Below are 20,123 nucleotides of genomic sequence, written 5' to 3'. Positions count from 1 at the left end.
GCCTTGAAAGACAGCATTACATTGGCGTTTGCTAGAATGTCACTCGTATTTATGGCAATCGCACTTTTCTACAATTCACTACTGAACACGTTCGTACCGTCGAGCCCATCGGCCACCGCAACAGCATTGTCTCGCACCCCGTCGACAGCGCAGCTTTTCGGGAGTGGCCGGTCTTGTGAAAGTTTTATGGGCCATCACCGGGAAGCGCTGGCAGCACGTGATCGCTATCAATCACTGACGTCATTCCCACGGTGCGAAAACCCGTTATTGCAGCAAAGACCAAAGGCAAAGACAGGCCCGCACGTGACCTCTGGGGCAGATTACAATGGTGAAGGTAAGTTCTTCGTGCTTCGACCGCTAGGGCGACAACATGCACCAACATGCGTCAACATGCAGTAAGAATTGCACTATGTGCTTAGAGTTAGAAGACAAAGAGTTAAAGAGGAAATAGGACCGCAGTTCATTGCGTGGGTCTTCGTAATACGCACCCATCAGCTTCGATGCGATTGCACTGTCGAATGCCGTGTGCGGATGAGAATTGTGGTGGCGCGAAGACGTCATGTAAGAGGAGGCATCATGCCTCAACGGATAACGCCTTAAAGTTTCAGATAGCGAAAAAGAAGCAAAAAAGGCTGCAGCGAGTGCCAAATTACAGGCAACCAGTAATATATATTGCAAAGAGTACATTACGCACCCCATTACCCTTAACTTTCATCGAAGGTCCTTAGTAAATGGGTGGACTATCGGGGAAAGAAAACTATGTATAGAGAAACACGTTTATCCACTACTAACACTGTTGGTGGAATTAGGTCTCGTTACAAGTATTTAAAAAAATATACGATATTTGAGAAAAAACGCCTACCCATAAATTGCGAAAGCTTTGTTTACAACTAGGAATTGTATTTGTTGTATGCAAACCAATTGAAATTCTCTTATTTCGTTTCCAAGCTGCGTTGCAATAACACGAGATAGCTGCAGAAACCAAAAGTGCGCAGTGACGCGCCTTAGGTCACTGCGGTGTTGCTTCGCGGTATACGTTTGCCACGCAACCTAGAAACTCCCGTGAAAACAACACGCCTCTCTCTCGTCGCCCCGGAGGCTCACAGCTGGCATGGCGGTGAAGTCGCCAGCTGGAGCGTTAACTGTGCATTCTAGAGCGTAGCCTTTTTTGGTTACTAAGCCCGGCTCAGAAAGGCTTCCTCCCTGGCTTCGTGTCATCCTGTGTAAATGTGCTGTTTACCGTCATAGCAAATCGGGGTTTGCTGCACCATCAGAACAACTTTTACATCTCGAAGTAATAATTCAGGAAGTACAATAATCCCTCATTATAACAAAACTGCTTTACTCGAAATATCCCTTTATTCGACATTTATTTTGGTCCCAACCAAAAAGAATGCATTTTAGGCCGCATTGATCAACAAAGTAATGATCAATAACCTCGGGAGAGCACAGCGGTTTGCGATAGGTGGCGAGGAAGTAGAAGTGGTAAGCGGATATATAAACTTTGGTCAAGTTGTGACCCCGGATCCCAACCATGAGTCAGAGATAATTACAAGGATGAGAATGGGGCGGAGTGCATATGGCAGACATTCTCAGATAATGATTGGCAGCCTACCATTGTCCCTGAAGAAGAAAGTGTATGACAGCTACATCTTACCGGTACTCACCTACGGGGCAGAAACTTTGAGGTTCACTAAGAGAGTTCAACATAAATTGAGGATGACTCAGGGAGCAATGGAACGGAAGGTGATAGGTGTAACATTAAGGAACATGAACAGAGCGGGGTGGGTCAGGGAACAAAGGCGTGTTAAGGACATATTAGTAGAAATAAAGGAGAAGAAATGGACGTGGGCAGGGCGTGTAATGATAAAGCAAGATAACCGTTGGTTATTAAAGGTAACAGAGTTGATCCCCAGAGAAGGCAAGCGTTGCAGGGGGCGACAGAAAGTTAGTGGGCCGATGAGATCAAGAAGCTTGCGGGGATAAAATGGTCTCAGTTAGCACAAGAGTGGGATAATTGGAGATTGATGGGAGTGACCTTTGCCCTGCAGTGGTCGTAGATAGGCGGGTGATGATGATGACTCGAAGAACACGAAGATCTTGCCCCGCTTAGAGCGAAGTGGCGAGGGCAGGCGTCACCGAGCGGCGGCGACCCAGCAGCGAGTCAGGATGTCAACATGGCAGGTCAATGCAAGCTGTTCTTTCCCCTGCGATTTTCTCAAGCCGGCCATGCTCGATTCACGCTATTCTACTTTAGACAAACGGTGCAGCAGCATGCTACGTCATTGAATCTTGTTCCTAGGCATCGGTCACTACCGTGGACGCGACGGTTCGCGAACACCGACACTCTAACTGTATAATTAGCAGTGCCGTCGACAACGGGGCACCGAGAAACTCTTGTTTTGCAAACTTCACTGCTGCGCACCTAGAGGAAAACACTTCCCAGTCATCATGCAAAGCCCCTAGTGAAAAACCGTTCATTTTTCATGATTGCGCTGCGTATCCGGATGAGCGGTAATCGGTTTTTGATCGCAACCAGCACAATCTCAGACTTGAGCCACGGAATTTGCGGTGCTTTCCAGCTCGAAACTCCCCTAGCGCTCGAAACTCTCGTAGCCACTGCCACTTTTATGGGCGGTGACAACAGCCTCATGCAATGCTAGGTCAAATTGGAACAAGGGTTGCTCGCGCCAGGCAAGACTCTTGAAACAGCCAAACCTCACGGCCTTTTTTGCAGCTGAATAAAGTTTTGGTTCACTGAATGCTTTGTGTTTTAATCGCTTGCAGTTGTGGCGCAATTAAAGCTCAACTTCTCTAGCTGGTTTCGAGAAGTAGCTTACATCTAAGTACCCCTTATAACAATATTTTTCGCCATCCTGCTGACTTCGTTATAACGAGGAATTGCTATACCTTGAATATAATAACTGTCATCGTAAACTAAATCTGTCTCTCCTCTTCATTCAATGTTATCAGTTATGCAATGTCGCTTGCCCGCCTCTTCTCCCAATTCTCATGCATAAGGTAGCCAATGGGACAGTTCCTTGGTTAATTTCCGCGCCTTTTATGCACTGTATTATTCTTCCGTCCTTTTTTCCGGGGAAATGGGAAATCGGCATTATTACGGTATTATTACGTAAAAGTCACGCATATCCTTTGACATTATTTAAGCGAAGAGAAATACATGGCACCTTTAACTATTCAAGGAGAGAGTGCACCTTTGACAAAGTTATCCTTAAAAATATATGCGCTACCAATACATTTTGTTTGCACTGTAAGTAAAAGGAATCAAGGCAAAACCAGAAGATTGCTCCAGCCTCAGATTAAAGCATACAGCGGTGTCCCTTGAGGAGCCGAGACAGCGCAGCTTCAGGCCCTGTAATAGCCATGGCACGCATGGCCTCCTACACCCATGCAGATTTATAATGGCTAATTACTACCATGGACCGTATAAAATAGGAGACTACCTAGACCTATGTTGCTTTTCGGCCAGAAAAACTGGTTATTCAGTGGTGTGTGGTGAAGTGCGTAACGCCCTTTTTTATGTTGCCGAATCCTCCCGCATACAAGTTTTCTTGTCGAGGTATGTGCGTTTCTTCGCATTAACCAAATGTTGCCTTTTCATAGGGCACTACAGTTAATGAAAACCGTTGCGGCTAAAATGTTTGTCATACGTCAATCTTCATTCTTCAATCACGTTATTCTACAACCAATAAATTCATTTTGAATTGTTCATTACGCGAAAAAAAGGTTAGTGAGCGCTTAACATTCTTTAGCCCTACAAAGATACTACGCCTTTGGAAGAGTACTGGCCATATAAATAATTGACTTTCCTGATCCACGCTTGACGCAATTAAACAAGCATTGAGTGATGTCGCATTAGGAACTGATAATACGAGCAGGCTAGCTGTTTGTAATATGACAAAATGTTTGACAGCTCAAAGTAAGGGACCAACTTTCTTCGCTCCAGTGCATATACAGGAGCATTATTTAGATTATATATTCCTTTTGCTATGGGAATGGGGAGAATTCTGGTTTTCTGGCGTGTTTCGCGGCAAAAAGTGTTTGTAGCAAATAATCACAGACCATCCTGCCTTTGGGTGGTAAAACAAGTTACGTAGTTCCCTGTAATAATTTAAACAGTGTCAACAAGAAATTTTGAGGTCTGAAGCTCCAGTAAATATTTTGGCAAATATCCAAAAGACAATTTCTAGCAATGCGGGTATATTTTGCGGAAAACCGGTGGTCTTTAACTCTTTTGGGAATTCTGGACGCGCTAGATCGACAAAATGAAAATGCCTTGCGCGAGATGAGTTTACGCAGTTGAACGAGTAGTTGAGTGGTGTCCACTCCCTTTGCATCCGGCGACGATTCACATTTTTCTCATTATGATGTAAGGACGACAGCAAAAAATACCTATTTCGCACTTTCTCACCGGGAAAAAATGCTCGCCCAGTCCTCGGGGTTGAAAAGTTCAGCAGTAAACAACGGTGCTAATTCCTGGTAGGTGAATCCGGGCTTGTATAGACGGTTCATGCAGTTCGATACATCAGTGTGTTTCTGCCGTAAGCGGTCCCACAATAGTTCGGCGTCATTGACGGGGCAGCTTGGCACAGAGTACACACCCCAGTGCACGCTGATGCCAAATTTGGCTGCTGCAAACCATGGTGGTGTTACTCGCGTGTCCAAAGACTCCCACGTTGGCGTGTAGCGAGCACTGCAACACAATGCGCTGAGAAACGTAAATATTATCACACTGTACGTTACTGCTCGGCACTCCTTCTCGGGGGCCATTTCAGCCATGGGAGAAATCCAGCTTATGCGGAGCCTTTGCTTGCTGCTTTCTGAATCTTGTGCAACGTTGTCCTCCGACAAACCACGTTCAATCTTCAATCATCCGAGATTCAATCCTCAATCGTCAATCGTCGGTTCTTGCTTGAAACCACGGCTTACAGCAACTGTACCCGGATGATACTGGTCCGAACCTTCGCATTCAAAGGCAATAATTCCTGCTGCTGCTGTTGGCTGCAAAAGAACATAGGTAGCAATAAGGTAAACTTCAAAGTGTCACGGTATAGTCATGTGGCGCACGTTGGTGCACACAGATATGGCGAAGTTTGCGCCGAAACAAGTTTTAATACGTCCTATCGGAATGTATTTAACGTGGATGAATTGGGAGCGCGTTGGTCCCGGAATACTAATAAATGTGAGACGGCCAAGCAACGGCCAAGAATGATTTACGCTGAAATAAGCCAGCAATTGCTCCATAAAAATGAGCTAAAACTGAACCTTCCTACATTTAGGGCTTTGGAGCGAAAGTAGTAAAAATAAACGCTGTTTTATGTTTTCGTGGCAGCTCAACATGATCGCCGGCAAAGGAAAAGTTCTTTGTACGCCAGAGATGCTAAATTGCTCCAATTATATTAATAAATTGTAGCTGCCGAAGCTTCAAGGAAAAGGCTGGACTAACTCTGTGACTCCCTAAAAAGGCATATTATCAAACTTTGCGTCATTTCACATAGTGGTCAAAGAAAATTACCATAAAATAAACGCTGGCGCGGCTGAATGCCCCAACTGAATAATTATCGGTTCTAGAGAAGAAACCTCTTGGCTGCTAAAGTTATTATTTCAAAAGGCACGGAGCAGGAGCGCACAAAGTTGTTTACTTGGTTCCTGAAGGTAACACAGAACAAAATGATCCTCGCAACGTATGCACACAGCTATAGGTAAGTCAGTTATTTAGTATTGCCTAAGTACATCGATTAGAAGGCAAAACTTTCTCATTTGTTTCTCAGAACCAGGTTCATCTCACTCCGACTTCTGCCTCTGTGTTCGATGCCATTATTCAGAGCCACAGCATGTGCTGATTGTGTTATATTATCAGTTGTGCCATCAAATCTCTCCACATTCTCCGTTTGTCCCAAAACTGAATGAATGAATCCCAACTTGTCATAACGGCGTGGTGGTAGTTTCACAAAAGCGCTGGTGCTTGTACTCAACAGTATTATGTTTGCTTCCCTTCTTTAAGGTATTGTAGTCACCGTGCAATGCTGCGAGGGGTCACATCTACTACTGATGTTCAGTGTTTCTGTCGGGACACTACGTTTTCTCGTATCACATATGAGAATCCCACGCGACAATCACGAAGTGAATAAGTTTATCTGCCACGGCGTCAGCTATTCTTCAACTGTACCGCTTATACCAGGATACAATTGTACAACAGGCTACCTCTTCTCGAGTAATCCTTTTCGCGTGTAGAAAAAGTATCACAGTTCGGCCGTTTGTTGCTCGATCTCGCCTTCACGCGCGCACCCCTTTTAAACACCCTGAAATTGAGCTGCCGGATTGCTGGGCCCAAAGACGTCGCAGCGGACAAACTTTACTTGACATTCCAGTTATAGGTCATTCAAAACTGGTTGCTCCCGTTGGTATTTCAGCAGGATAAGGCATATTCATTTATTTTTATTGGTTCTTTGAAACAATTTCTGGAGCGATCATATCTTACAAAACGTAAACAGGTTTGTTTGTGGCCCAAATATTTATATCGGTTTAGACTGAACCCAGGGGACTTGTTGATCCATTTCGTTGTACAGAAAGACCGCAAGAAAATGGTACAAGTGCTTTTGAGCGTGACGGCCACATAGGCCCACTTGATACTTTTATTACCTACCGGTGGAGGTGGCGCAAACTCCGGCTTTATTGGTGCTATGAAAATGGGAGCATTGAGGCATATAATGGCAGTGGAGGCCGCCAGAACTTACAAAACACACAGAATTCGTCAAGTGTGTTGATTGTCAAAGGAAAGGCATCAGCTGCATAAAAATTTGCACACTGCCCAACAAGTTTCAGTTTTTCAACGTCATGCGCGGAATAGGGAGAATGTAATCGCTTTTTGTGTGCGTGCGTGTGAATGTGCCTTTCCCTGCGCGTGCAAACACACACACACACACACACACACACACACACACACACACACACGCACGCACGCACACGCAGATACACACGCGCGCACGCACACACGCATTCACGCACACGCACATACACACGCACGCACGCACACACCACGCACGCACGCACGCACACACACACGCAGGCACGCACCCTCGGACGCACACCCACCCACGCGCGCACGCACACACACACGCATGCACACACGCACACGCCAAGCAAACACACGCGCACACACACGCATACACGCATGCCCGCACGCCCGCACACACGCACACATACGCGCACACACACGCACGCACGCACGCACACACACACATGCGCGCACACGCACGCACGCACGCACGTAGAGATGCACGCGCACACAAACACACACGCGCACACACACGCATACGCACACACACACAAGCGCGAGCGCGTCCGCGCACGTGCGTGCATGTTCGTGCATGTTCGAGTATCTGCGTGCGTGTGTGTGCTTGCATGCGTGCAGCTCCCTAATTTCAATCCAGGCTACGTTGGGTAGACCACGAAAAGTAAAGACAGCAGTGGAACAGCCAGAACAAGAAGAACATAAAGCAGTCGTACAGGTCGTTGTGGAGTAATATAAAGTTTGGTTAAGTACATTTCTCTTGTCTCTGCTTTCACTCTTTGTAGAGTGTCGTGTGATAATTTAATTCACGTCATATTGGTAATCATTTTGGGTGTCGCGTTCAGCTTCGCAGTCAAACTACGTTCCCAGCGTGGATTAGAGCCGCACTTTTTTGTATTTTTCTTAATTAGATAATTCTTGAAATATATTTTGTGAACTTTTAAAGCAGAAAATCTAGGTAAAAAACCCAAATAGTAAGTTGCAAAGCCGTTTGCAAAACTTCGGACCAACAGTTTCCGTAGTACTTTTCAGCTTATTCATGCATGATGTCCGCGATGTACAAAAACAAAAGGTCACATTTCCGCTTGCGCGTCCTGATTGCAGTGCTCCCAAAACCCAAAAGTTCGGTGCACAAACCACCGCAAGTGTGCTGCCGCTTAAAAAATTTCCCCGCATTTCCCCGAGGGGGAGAATGTGAAAGTGCGAATGCACGGTTGTCGGCCCGCTTGCGGCGCTTGCGCTCGGCCCCCGCAGCCCACCGCCTCGCCGCCTTCTCTTCCATCTCTTCCATCGGGTTTGTAGTATCACGTGTACACCACGCAGTTATCAAGCCGCTATAACGCCGCTGAGTCGCCAACGCACGCCGCTGACGACGTAGTTTGAATGCGTTAAAGATATAATGCGCGTCACTAACGCTGATATCACGTCGCGTCCGTGGCTTGGTTGGTAGAGCGTCGCGCTGCGGCCGCAAAGTCCGCGGATCGAAACCTGGCGCCGGATGCTGTTTCTTTATAGAGGAGCACTGCGGACGCGGACGCCGCCGCCGCCGCCGACGCCGGCGGTGGATGGTTTGGGGTCGCTTTTAAGTGCATTCAGGTCAGCGACGCAGACGATAACCGTTGCCTGTGCTTATCGCTATGACGAACTGTGGCAAGGTCAGCACATCACTGGCGTAAACGGCACATTTAACGCCACGGAGCAAGAATCAAATTCTTGCTCCGTGGTCAACGCCTACATCGCTGAATTGTCGCCTTTCAAGCGAGAGCACGCGTATGCCTGATTGCGCGCGAAACGTTTGGGAGCACTGCAATCAGGACGCACAAGCGGGCATGTCACGTGGTGTTTTTTGTATTTTTTGGCTAAGCAGAAAAACAGTAATAGTGAATATATACAAAGACCGAAGCTGTTTATTCGGACATTCTGAAACCGCGCTGCAACTTTAAATTGAAAATTTTTGCGTAGCTCCCTTGCTTCAGAAGTTTGCTTATTAAGCGTGATCGATTATCTGATTAGGCAAGATGCAAAAAATAGAGTGACACACTACATATAAAGTAGACCAACATGCATTTGGTCGCGTCGTCTTAGAGTGCATCGGCATATTTTATCTGAAACACCCTTATCTGAAACACCCTTATATATAGTACTGGGTTGAACAATGAGATTGATTTGAGGATTGATTAGAAAGCTGGGTTACTGACTGACTGAAGAAGGTGGGATTTAAAGAATTTAATAATAAGTAACAACGTTCCGTGAGAATATTTTGTTGTGATAATTGTGAACTATTTCTATTTGTGGTCATCTTTATCTAGCGACGAAACGAGCGTTTCGATATGCCGCCTATTTGGCTTGTTCCGCTCGCGAAATGGACCATTCGTATTGTTCGGCATACCGCCGTCGGCGCATCCGTTCCAAGATGACCGAAAATGTTCGCGATGGCTCTTTGGTAGATCAAAGCATAGGGTCAAAGTCGTCCGAAAATAATGAGAACAGGATTTCAAAATTATAGTAGCACTACACGGATTCCTAGATGTTCAAAGTACAAAGAAAACTCTCCTACATGCTGGAACGAAGAAAGAAAAGTAGGCACAATCCTCTCCGCCTGATGACTAGCCCAAGTACCGAATATATGCGCGAGTATCACTATAGACTCTAAATGGCATTAGAGCCTGTATTAGGTTATAGGCTGCAGCCATAATTAGGCATTAGGGTGCAGCCAGAATACCTAAATTCCTTGGTAAGATACTCCCATCCACAATGAAGAAGTTAACGTTATCTGGACACCTGAGCAGAAGGGTCTGGCAGAGAACGGGGCACCGACAAAGAGGCACGTGAACTCACAAACTTCGCTCCTGGCGACCCCGATTACCGCAATAACCGTGGTGACGAAGAGCCATCGCTGATTAATCGAGAAGCGATTTCCGAAAAACATTAAGCGCGCCTCCTCACCCTACCCTAGGCACACGATCCTTCACCGTGCCTGCCATAAGGTTTCTCAATTATGACGGATAGCAAAATTTGTGGATGACAAACCAACGCAGAAGGGTCTACAAATCTACGTGGGCGAAGATGTTTGGCGGGAACACAAAGCATAAGCTTAAAACTCTGCTAAATTCGGGAACACATCCATCCTCTTCCGCGTAACCTAGCAATTGCCAAGTGTATGCTATGGGGAGAACCACTTAAACATTATGCCGTATTTACTCGATTCTAAGCACCCCCTTCTTTCCAAGATTGCGATGCCCAAAGTGAGGGGGGACGTGAGTGCTTAGATTTGAAAAACCTAAATTTCCTCCCTCCTACTCGGGGGCCACTTTTTTTCGCGGCCGTATCTCAACAAGACGGGCGCGAGAAACAATGTTTTATACGACCAAAAATAGGTACAGTGAACCCACCGCTTTCGTATGATACCCAGTCACATTCACTACAATTCGAGTGAGTTGTGCCCGTTGGGCCGCCGCTTTCAGTATCTCCCAGCAGATCGTCTTCTGTTCCGTTAAAGTGGGTTGTTATTGAAAGCTTCATAAATGGCTTGGCCACAACGTCACCTAGAGCCCGCTTCCACTTCTCTGAAATCCACCTCCTTGCGATGGCTGCTTAGAAAAGGGGGTGCGTAGATTCGCATGCAAACGCTTTCTTTTCCAGATTTTTCCCGAAAGTACGGGGGGGGGTCCTTAGAATTTGGGGGTGCTTATTATTGTGTCAATACGGTATATTCCTCCTTTATCGGCACGTGTAAGGCAGTTTGTACTCTCTCGTTACCTCACGGTCACCGCGATCTGACTGAGAGGGCACGAAAAGGAGCTTTTGCATATTGTACCCTAGACATAAGGTTCCAACTTTGAGCTCTCTACCATCTGTCTACCCCATTTCCCTATACCCTTACAACGCCTTCCACAACCAACATCGTCCCTCTCTCCCTACGAAAAACTTCACCGTTCAGTCCGGCGAAGACAATATAGCATAACTCTTTAAAACACTGAGAATGTCGCTTTCTCGCTCAAACTGACCACTACCCTATTTTTTTTCTTTATATTGACCACCACCCGCAACTACAATCTTTCACGATTACACCTTAAGCCCCAGAGCCGGAGAGACCTTTATCTCTCCTCGGAAGCGGTGATTTAAAACTCCGGTCCATCTCCACTAACGTGAAGCTTGGTGATGGGATGCATGAAGTGTATAAGTGTATTCTCGGCGCCTCGGAGTTTTTGCCAACACAGATGAAACCGGTGGAGGTAGAGGTGTACCGCTTTGTTGTAAAGGTCTTCGAAGCACGAAGCTCTCTAGCGGGAGGCGTAAACGAGTGTCCCGCTGTTTTTTTAGTACGCGCTACGTTCTAGCGAGAGGCGTAAACGAGTTTTCCTGTGTTTTTTGCACCGGGACTACACGAGGCGAGGATTTTATAAAACGGCGACAGGAGACGCCAACAGGCCCAGCCCCTAAGGGGCTTCGCCCCTAAAATTCTTACTGCTAAACTTTCTCTGGTGACTCCGTGGTCATGAAGTGCAAGTCTTAAATGCAGTATTAACTCCGTTCCAAAACGCTTCCTGGGCGGCACTACAACGATATTGCGTCTTAGATCTCAAGAAGCGAAATGTCCTCTGCAACTTTTCCTTGCTATCTAAGCATACACGTGCCTCTGCAGCATTAGCTGCTTTAGTAAGGATTGATTATTGCATGAGCGGTGCACATTCAGTTAATAACACGGTCACAGGCCAGCAGGACGACACAATTACGTTAAAACCCTGGGCAAGGGTTTCTGTTAAATCATTGGACTGTTTCACCACAGCTAGATTTAGGCATTTATCGGTAGGTGTACAAAGCGGGTATGCCGATTGCTCGCTACTACTAACAGCAGAGCTGTAGAAGTGTTCTTCTGTCCGTGCGTGTGTGGCGAGGAGGCAAGGAGCCCATAAGCAGGGGTTGAGAGTGCGCGCTTCAAGAAAAAAAAGTGCGGGTGGGGTGGATCTGGGAAATTGATCCCGGGACCTACATGCCCTCAAACTGGTACCTTACAACTGGGCCATCCCAAAGGCACGAGGGTATGGGGTTACTAGATCCTGGGAATAGCAACGTGTGCAGCCATTTGGAAAGAAAAAGAGGCCTCCCCTAGTCGGAATCGAACGAGGGTCGCTCGTATTATAAAAGCGGCGTCTATCCGGTTGCGCAACCATCGAACTCGGCTCGCAGCGGATTTAACTTGCGGTCTTAGCGCATGCGGTGGCTCTGGAGTTAGGCGTAGTTGAAAGGGAGTTTGACTTTGAACTTTTACAGTTTGTATTTTGGGAGTCAGGATGCTGGATGGTGGATTGTGAAAGCGCGACCTGCCTTTGTTTGAAGCGCTGATCATACAGGGGCTTTGAGGTTGGGTACCTAGCTGGTTTCTGGTTACAGCTGTGCTTGTGAAAAACGTGGAAAGGTCCTTATGAGCAAGCGATGGTGCGCCCTGCGCATGTGTTTGAACCCTTTAAATGTGACTGAATCAGTGTATCATTGTTTCTTGGTCTCAATCATTGCACATTATTGGGTTGTTGTTGCAACTTTGTGGCGATATCGAGGAAAACGCTGTTCCTAACACTACGCTAGAAGAAATGCTCTTATTTGACACCGATCAAATCTTAACAACAAGCTCTGCAGACTGGTCTGCCGAGTGCAGAGACCAAAATTACTTCCATAGAGGTCACTCTTGCCACACTTAAACAGTACCACAAAAAGGTTGTTGATGACTGTGCCGAAGCAATGGGTGCCGTTCATTGTGAGGTCAAGCAGATGAATTTAAGATATCGTAGATCGATGATCGAAGAATTGTGCTGAGCACGAGGTCGCGGGTTCGAAGCCCGGCCGCGGCGGCCGGTTTTCTGGCGGAGGCGACAAAAAGGAAAAACTCCCATGCGTACGAGATTTCGGCGCACGTTAAAGGTCCTCGGGTGTTCAAAACTAATCCTGAGCTCTCCACTACGGCGCGCCTCATCGCCTGCTTTGCGTCGGCGCGTTAAAAAAGAAATTTATACAATCGTAGACGTCGGAACAACGTAGTTGTGTATTTGTGCTGCGTAGCTACCACCCAGAGGCGGGTTCGATTCCTGGCAGCTACCGCCGCTTTTCTGATGCAGGCAAGAAGCAAAGACGCCCGTGTGTTCTAGATTTCGGTGCAGGTTAAAGATCCCAATGTGGTCGAAATTAACCCCGAGGCCTCCACTACGGCAGGTCTAATCACCTGTGTGGCGTTGGCGCGTGAAACTATACAATCAATCAACCAACTTAGTTGTGTATGGCGTAAACGAAAAGGAGGTGAAGCTCTTGGAACCCTTGTGTGGAGTATCGTGACCAACATCTTTGCGTGCGGGCTAAGGGTAAAAGTGACGTCGGTTGAGCGCAAACACTGCGTTGGCAAGAAAAAAGCCAAGCGAGAGCGACCTGTTGTGATTCTGTTTTATGACTTCACAAAAAAATGGCAGTGCTACGTAACTATTTCAAGCTGAAGGGTTCAACGATATCTGTTTTGGTGGATTTTCACCGGCTGTACGTGAAACGCGTCGGAAGCTGTGGCAATCGGCAAAAGTTAACCCTGACAACAGTGATAAATTCATTGTGGTGTATGAAAACCGAAAATAAAAAAGCTCGTCTGTTTGGGCCACGCGCAGATTAAGTGAATGGCAATAAAGCGACCCTATGACAATTTGCCGGCAGATTTCAGGAATTCCGACATGTGACGCATCAGGAACACTACACCACTTGCATTACTGTGTTTCAATGCGGGAAGTATTTCGAACAGATAAATTTGAAAACTTGTGGTTGCTGTGCTCCCCTGGTATATTAGTTATAACAGAAATGTGGCTAAATACTGGCATACATAGTTTCCAACTAATCCCTTTGTACTATGCCCTGCTACGTACGGATAGTGACGTACGGATAGTGCTACGTACGGATAGGGGGCGTAGCTATTGCCATGAATATAGGGGGCGTAGCTATTGCCATGAACCACCAAGGCACCCCTAACCACAAAAGTACCTGGTGCAATATTAAGGTCAATAATGCTTCAATTCTTATAGACGGAATCTATAGAAAACCAAACGACGATTGAAGATTACCTCATTCTAATACACGATTTGCGTTACCAGACTGTGATTGAGCGCACACAACTTTTCTTTACCGGTGATTTGAACCACGGTGACATTGACTGGGATCAGCTTATAACTGGTAGTCACGATGTAAAAGGCTGTGAGCGGCTTATAAATATAATGTATAGATACTTGCTATCTCGGTTTGTAAAATAACCCTCAAGCATAAAAGTCAGCGCTCATTCAGTACTTGATCTGGCGTTTGTATTCCTACTATCACTATGTGTGTAATATTGACGCAAGGGCGTCTGGGGCCAAAGAGCGCTAAGACAATGCTTGTTTTGTCATGTTTGTTGCTAAAATACCATGGCGATTATAGTGATGCACTTGATAAAAATAGTGTATATATGGGTGTGAACGGCGCTTACTCAAAAAAGCTAAGATGATGAAGATGAGATGTAACAATGATGATGTTTAGGTGTGACAATGCTGGGGGCATCAAAACATGATCCTAGCTCCAGCGATGGCAGTGACGTCCCTGTAACCTGTTTTGAAAACGCTCCGAACCACCCTCACTGTAATCGGGTGACCCTGATGTCACGCATGGTATGAGATGAGTGCTAAAAATCCAATGTCATTGAGGTTAGCTAGAAGTAATTCACTTCTGAGGGAGGTTGATTGGATAACAACAAATATGGGTGTAAAGTTATCGCGTAGTTGTATAGTTCGGGAATGTGTCGTTTCCTTGCTTCAGGGTATGCGAAACCTTCAGTGAATACGTGGAGAACTGTAAGTCATCGTCCGCACTTCTCACAAGCAGATGGTGATGTTCCGTTTAAATGGTACGTGTGTGTAGCGTGTGTGACCAATTCTTAATCTACATATTGATATTTCTGTGAACCTGTTCCGTTTGTCTGTGTTGTATATCCCTATTTGTGGTTTTATAAGGCGCAGTTTGTTTTCGATTTGTGTGTCCCACTGTACCTGCCAGCGCCTCCGAGGCGTACTCCGAACTAATGGATTCATGTCTAGGTGGGGAACATGTGGGATATCTACAACACTGCGGAAATCAGCTACAGCGGCATTCTTGTCTGCGATTTCATTGCCCGGAATGCCGCTGTGCCCAGGTACCCAGAAAACTATTACAGTTAATTTTAGAACGTAGGCAGACATTATGAATTTGATAAGACGATTTAAAATGAAGTTCTTCGTTGGTATTCCCGAATGAAGAGCTAGTACTACGATAAGGGCGTTTGTAAAAAAATGGAACTCTGTATTCTGCTTTGTGTAATGTGTTCCACAGTGGTTAAAATGCCATGTGCCTCTGCTGTGACGATACTGGTACTTTTGTTCATTGTCTTTGTGATAGCAAAGTTTGGGCCATGTGCAGCGCATGACACAGAATGAGCGGACTTGGAGGCATCTGCGTAACACGTTGTGTAGGGATGTTTGTGCCGTGGGTGTAAAAAATGCTGTAAGATGATTTCTCTTGGTGCAGTTCTTTTGTTAATGGCTCTAAAAGATAAATAACAAGAAACCGGGGACATTTCCCAAGGAGCGAGAAGGTCTCTGATCGAAGATCTGTAAGTCTCGGTAAGAGAAATCCCAAGCTCCTCAGCTTCCACTTCCACTCTGAACGAAAAAGGCATAGATATAGAGGGCCGATTGAGAAACAAGTGCATGGCAGAGGTATCGTTGAAAATAAAGGAGGAAAGATGATTTTATATAGACGTTGTCTTCACAGCATACAATAGGCCTGTGTATAAGAGCTTGTCTTCCAGGCACCACTGTTCACAATTCACGTATAGGCTTTGTGCAGGACTCGTTGGGAAGGCTCCTGACGAAAGCAGAAGGCCCAGGTGCAGAACAGGGTCAAGCATTTTTAGAGCGGTTTTTGAAGCTGACCCGTATACTACGCTCCCATAGTCCAACCGCGACTTCATTAAACTGTTGTAGAGACGTAGCAGGTACATCTTATCTGCGCCGTAGGAGGGCTGAGATAGGACTTTTAGTATATTTAGTGCATCTGCACAATTCATTTTGAGTAGCTTTATACAAGGGATAAATGACAGCTTTTCATCTAGCAGAATGCCTGAAAACTTGCGCTTCTTTTCACAGGCACAGCTACTCCATTGAGCTGGACGGTAGGCTGTGGGTGCATACCACGCCTCGTGGAAAATAAGACACATGTGCTTGTTTGAGGATTTAGATTAAAGCCATTTTCTTTTGTCCATTTTAGATACCTGTTTGTGGAAAGTTGTACCTGCCGCTCACAAATAGATAAGGTTGCAGGACCGGAAACTGATATGAACATCATCCACAAAAAAATGGACTTAGAAATTGTACGGCGCGGAGCTTTTCCAAGTGTGTTCATCTTAGCGATGAAAAGTGTGCAACTAAATACTCCACCCTGAGAAACGCCATTTTCTTGCATATACAGCGCGGATACTGCAGCCCCGACCCTCACTCTGAATGTTCATTCAGACAAATAGCTTTCAAAGGCTTTAGGCATATTTCCACAAATACCAAGCGATTTTACGTCCCGCAGAATGCCGTGGCGCAAAGCAGTGTCATATGCTTTTTATTGATCAATAAATATAGACATACAATACTGTTTGTTAACAAGGGCATTTTTTACAAAGGATTCGAAAGCGACAACTTAGTCGGTTGTTGACCTGCCCAACCGAAAGCCTGCCTGGAGCTGTCAAGAATACCATTGTATTTCAGGAAATACAGTAACCTTCTGTTGATCATTTTTTCAAACAGCTTACACAAGCAGCTGGTCAAGACAATCCGACGATAACTTGAAACGCAGGAGGCATCCTTTCCCTGTTTAAGAAATGGCACAATGAAAGCCTCTTTCCCTGACTTACGAAAGTGGCCGGTACGCCATATTTTCTTAAATTGAAAGAGGAGAGTATGGATTCTGTCTGTATGAAGGTGTTTTATCATGGTGTATGTAATGTTATGTGCATCTGGCCAGCGCAGTGATGAGCTCGTGAAGAGAGAATGGAGAGTTATAGGGGGCATTTGATTGCTTGTGGTCACGTATATACTTCTGCTGCTCAACCGACCTATTGTAATGCATAAAGGTGCTTGTGTAGTGCGAGGAGCTTGAGTTGTGTTCGAAGTGTTGCGCCAGCACATTTGCCTGGTCCTCTAAGGTGTCACCAGTGGTGTTAACAAGGAGTAAGTTATATGTCCTTTGTTCGTTAAGTGTTCTTATCCTATTCCAAACCGTTCGCGTATCTGTGAAGGAATTTATGGAACTTAAGAAGGACCTCCAGCTAGTGCATTTAGCCTGACGCCTAATGCGCCCTCGCATGGCTTTAATGCGCTTGAATGCTACTAGGTTGTCCGCAGTTGGGTATCTGCGAAGAATGCCCCACGCCTTGTTCTGCGCCTGGCGCGCTTGTCGACATTCTTCATTCCACCAGGGTCGGTTTAGGTTACTAGTGCTACGAGAAGTTTGGGGAATGAATTTCTCTGCAGCATCAAGGATATGGGCTGTGACAAGGCTACAGGCTTCATCAATACCTGTGTTCTATGGAAGTGTGTGTGAGTTGAGATTTCTGCTTAAATTTTTCCGCGTCTGCAGCAGTTTCTTTAAACCTTTTAGTTGAGGTTGCAAGGTAGGGGTCTTTGTCTAGGCACTTCAAGAGTTCTGGGAAGTGGTCACTCCCTAACGGGTTTTTGTCCACCTGCCACTCAATGAGTGGGAGAACAGCAGAACCTATTTCCAAGTCTATGTGTGAGTACGTATTATGTTTGGTGTTATAATGTGTTGGCTGTTTATTGTTAAACAGACACATACCAGACGATACCAAGAAATGTTCAATTAAACGGCCACGGGAATTGGTTCTCCCAGAGCCCCAGAGTTTGTTGTGTGCATTTAAATCTCCGACTAGGATGAAGGGTTCCGGAAGCTCGTCCACCAGGGACTCGAATTCTGAGGTAGACTGACGATCATCCGGAGGAATGTATAAAGAACATATAGTAATCTGCCGACCAAAAATTATAACGCGGACAGCAACCGCCTCAAGGCTGGTGAGCAGTCTAATGGACTGGGATGGGGTGGATTTTCGGGTCACAGTGGCAACCCCGCCAGATGAATGAGCAAAGGCATCTCTATCTTTCCTAAAGACAGTATATTGCCTCAGAAAGTTACTTTGCTTGGGATTTAGGTGTGTCTCTTGGAGGCAAACAACACTGGATAGATGTTTTGAAGGAGTTCATATACATCATCTAAGTTTTTATGAGACCCCTACAGTTTCATTTAACTATGTTCTCAGCAGCAATTAAGCATTAGAGATAAGAGAAAATGTATTTTGTTGCTGTTTTTTACGTCAGTAAGTCATTTTTAGGGCCTGTAATGCGAGGAGCTGGTTTTTTCCCACGGCCAACTGGGCTGCGGCGCTCATTTAGTTCCTGCAGTGCAGGTTGAAATGCAAGTGTCCATATCCTCATCTCACAATTCAGGTGTCATCGAATTGGTACCCTTCCGACGTAAACCTCGTGGAATGGTCACTGAAGTGGCCTCAGGCTTCTCAGTCCGAGCCTGCGGTGCAGGAAGGGAACGGGTCTCTGTGGAGTCCACTGAGTTCGTTCTCTCAATGCCCTCAGTATTGGGGGGGGGGGGGGGGGGGGGGGCGAACGGAGCTGGACTGGAAGCGAACCAGTCCCAACAGCGCCCGTCGCCACATCCTCCGCCGGCACCCCAGGAGTAGCGTTAGGGTCCTGGGCTGTGTGTGGCAGCCCGGCACGAGCAGGAACCACCAGGGACTCTGCTGTAGAGGCAGGAGGACCTGGCGGCCGGTCACAGGGGTTTACCGACAGCGACACATCAGCTAGGCTGCACTGTGTTGCAGTACTAACCAGACGTCACCCCAACCCCCGGCGGAGGGGCGTCTGCATAGGATGTGGCCGAAAACAACTTGTGCTTCTGGCGTGCCTCGGGGAAAGTTATGTTTTCAGTTACCTTGATACGAATGATCTCCTTTAATTTCTTGAAAGATGGCCAAGATTGTGAGAATATACAGCGTGTGCGCCACTGCAGTTCGGACATTTCAGAATTGTGTTTCGGCATTGTTCAGAGGTGTGATTGTTTTCGCCGCATTTAGGACAGGTGACCTTGCCATGGCAAGCTAGTGTTCCATGGCCGTAATGCTGACACTTGAAGCATCGCCTCGGAATAGGTATGTAAGCGCGAACACGACAGCTAATAAAAGCTGCCTTCACTGTCTCGGGCAGAGTAGCGCTGGCGAAAGTAAGAATGATGTGTCGCGTCTTGATGTCTGCTCGCCTCTTCTCATTACGATTCTACAAATGCCAACAACACCTTGGTCTCGCATTCCCTGAAGGAGATCAGCGTCTACCTCATGCAGTAGTTCTTTGTCAGAAACGACACCTTGGACAGTGTTTAGAGTTCGATAAATGTGACGGTGACAACCAAGGTGGCAATTTCTTCTTGCTTCAGAAGATTGTCGCTTCGGTGTTTTCGCATTACTTCTACAAGTAGGTCGCCACAGGGAATCTTTTGGGCTTTGTAATTTTTCCCAACAATGTTCTAAATGCACTTGGCCATGAACAACACTGACAGATTAGTTTTTGGTGATTTGCCATTCGGTTGAGTGTACCACTAGGTACTTACTGAATGTTGCCTGGGGTGGTTCGATTCGCAGTGTTCGGTGCGACCCCGTTTTGGATGTCGATCAGGTTTTCTGAGCGGAGTAGGAAACATAGCCATAAAACTTCGAGTCAATTCGGTGGCAAGGCCGGTCGCCCACCACTGAGCCCAACAAGGGTACGTGACAGTGCAAGGGAACGTGACTATAACCTTATTCTTCCACACAAGGCTGACATCTTTGCACAAAGTAACCCCCGCCGCCTGGAAAAATCTGGAACGAGGAAGCAAGAAAATGACTGGACAGAGTTAGGAAAAAGAATACGAACGAAAAAGAACAAAGAGGAGGACAGAAAAAACAACTGGCTGATTCCATTCAGGGCGGGTCAGACCGGGAGTGCCATCTGTGAGGAGCGGGAGCAAAATTGGTGTGTTGCCGCTGTCAGGGGGACATGGCGGTCCAAAACAACCCTGGCATTGGCTCAACCACCAGGATTCCCTTTTCCTCAGTTACTGCAAAGCCACACACAGCCTCTAGCGTGGGTGGGTTCAACCCACATGGGCTCGGGGTCCATGGTGTCGCCACAACCGCCACCTTGATACACAAGGTGCCCCTGCGGACGCG

General features: G+C 46.5%; 1 protein-coding gene across 2 annotated transcripts in view; it reads right to left on the bottom strand.

Annotated features, from left to right (window-relative positions):
* Positions 1-20,123, bottom strand: part of LOC144175015 (tissue alpha-L-fucosidase-like) — a 45,610-nt gene that overhangs the window by 11,290 nt on the left and 14,197 nt on the right. For both annotated transcript variants that reach the window (XM_077704024.1, XM_077704023.1), the window contains one exon: positions 4,433-5,022. In XM_077704024.1, coding sequence (XP_077560150.1) covers positions 4,433-4,800 — 368 coding nt within the window. In that variant the 5' untranslated portion in view covers positions 4,801-5,022. The remainder of the gene's footprint in view (positions 1-4,432; positions 5,023-20,123) is intronic.

This window comes from Haemaphysalis longicornis, unplaced genomic scaffold, assembly GCF_048455015.1.
Source record: "Haemaphysalis longicornis isolate Haplotype H1 unplaced genomic scaffold, Haemaphysalis longicornis Haplotype H1 scaffold_3, whole genome shotgun sequence".
Classification (NCBI taxonomy): Eukaryota; Metazoa; Arthropoda; class Arachnida; order Ixodida; family Ixodidae; genus Haemaphysalis; species Haemaphysalis longicornis.
The sequence above is the reverse complement of the archived record's forward strand: the minus strand, read 5'-3'. Positions and strand labels throughout refer to the sequence as shown.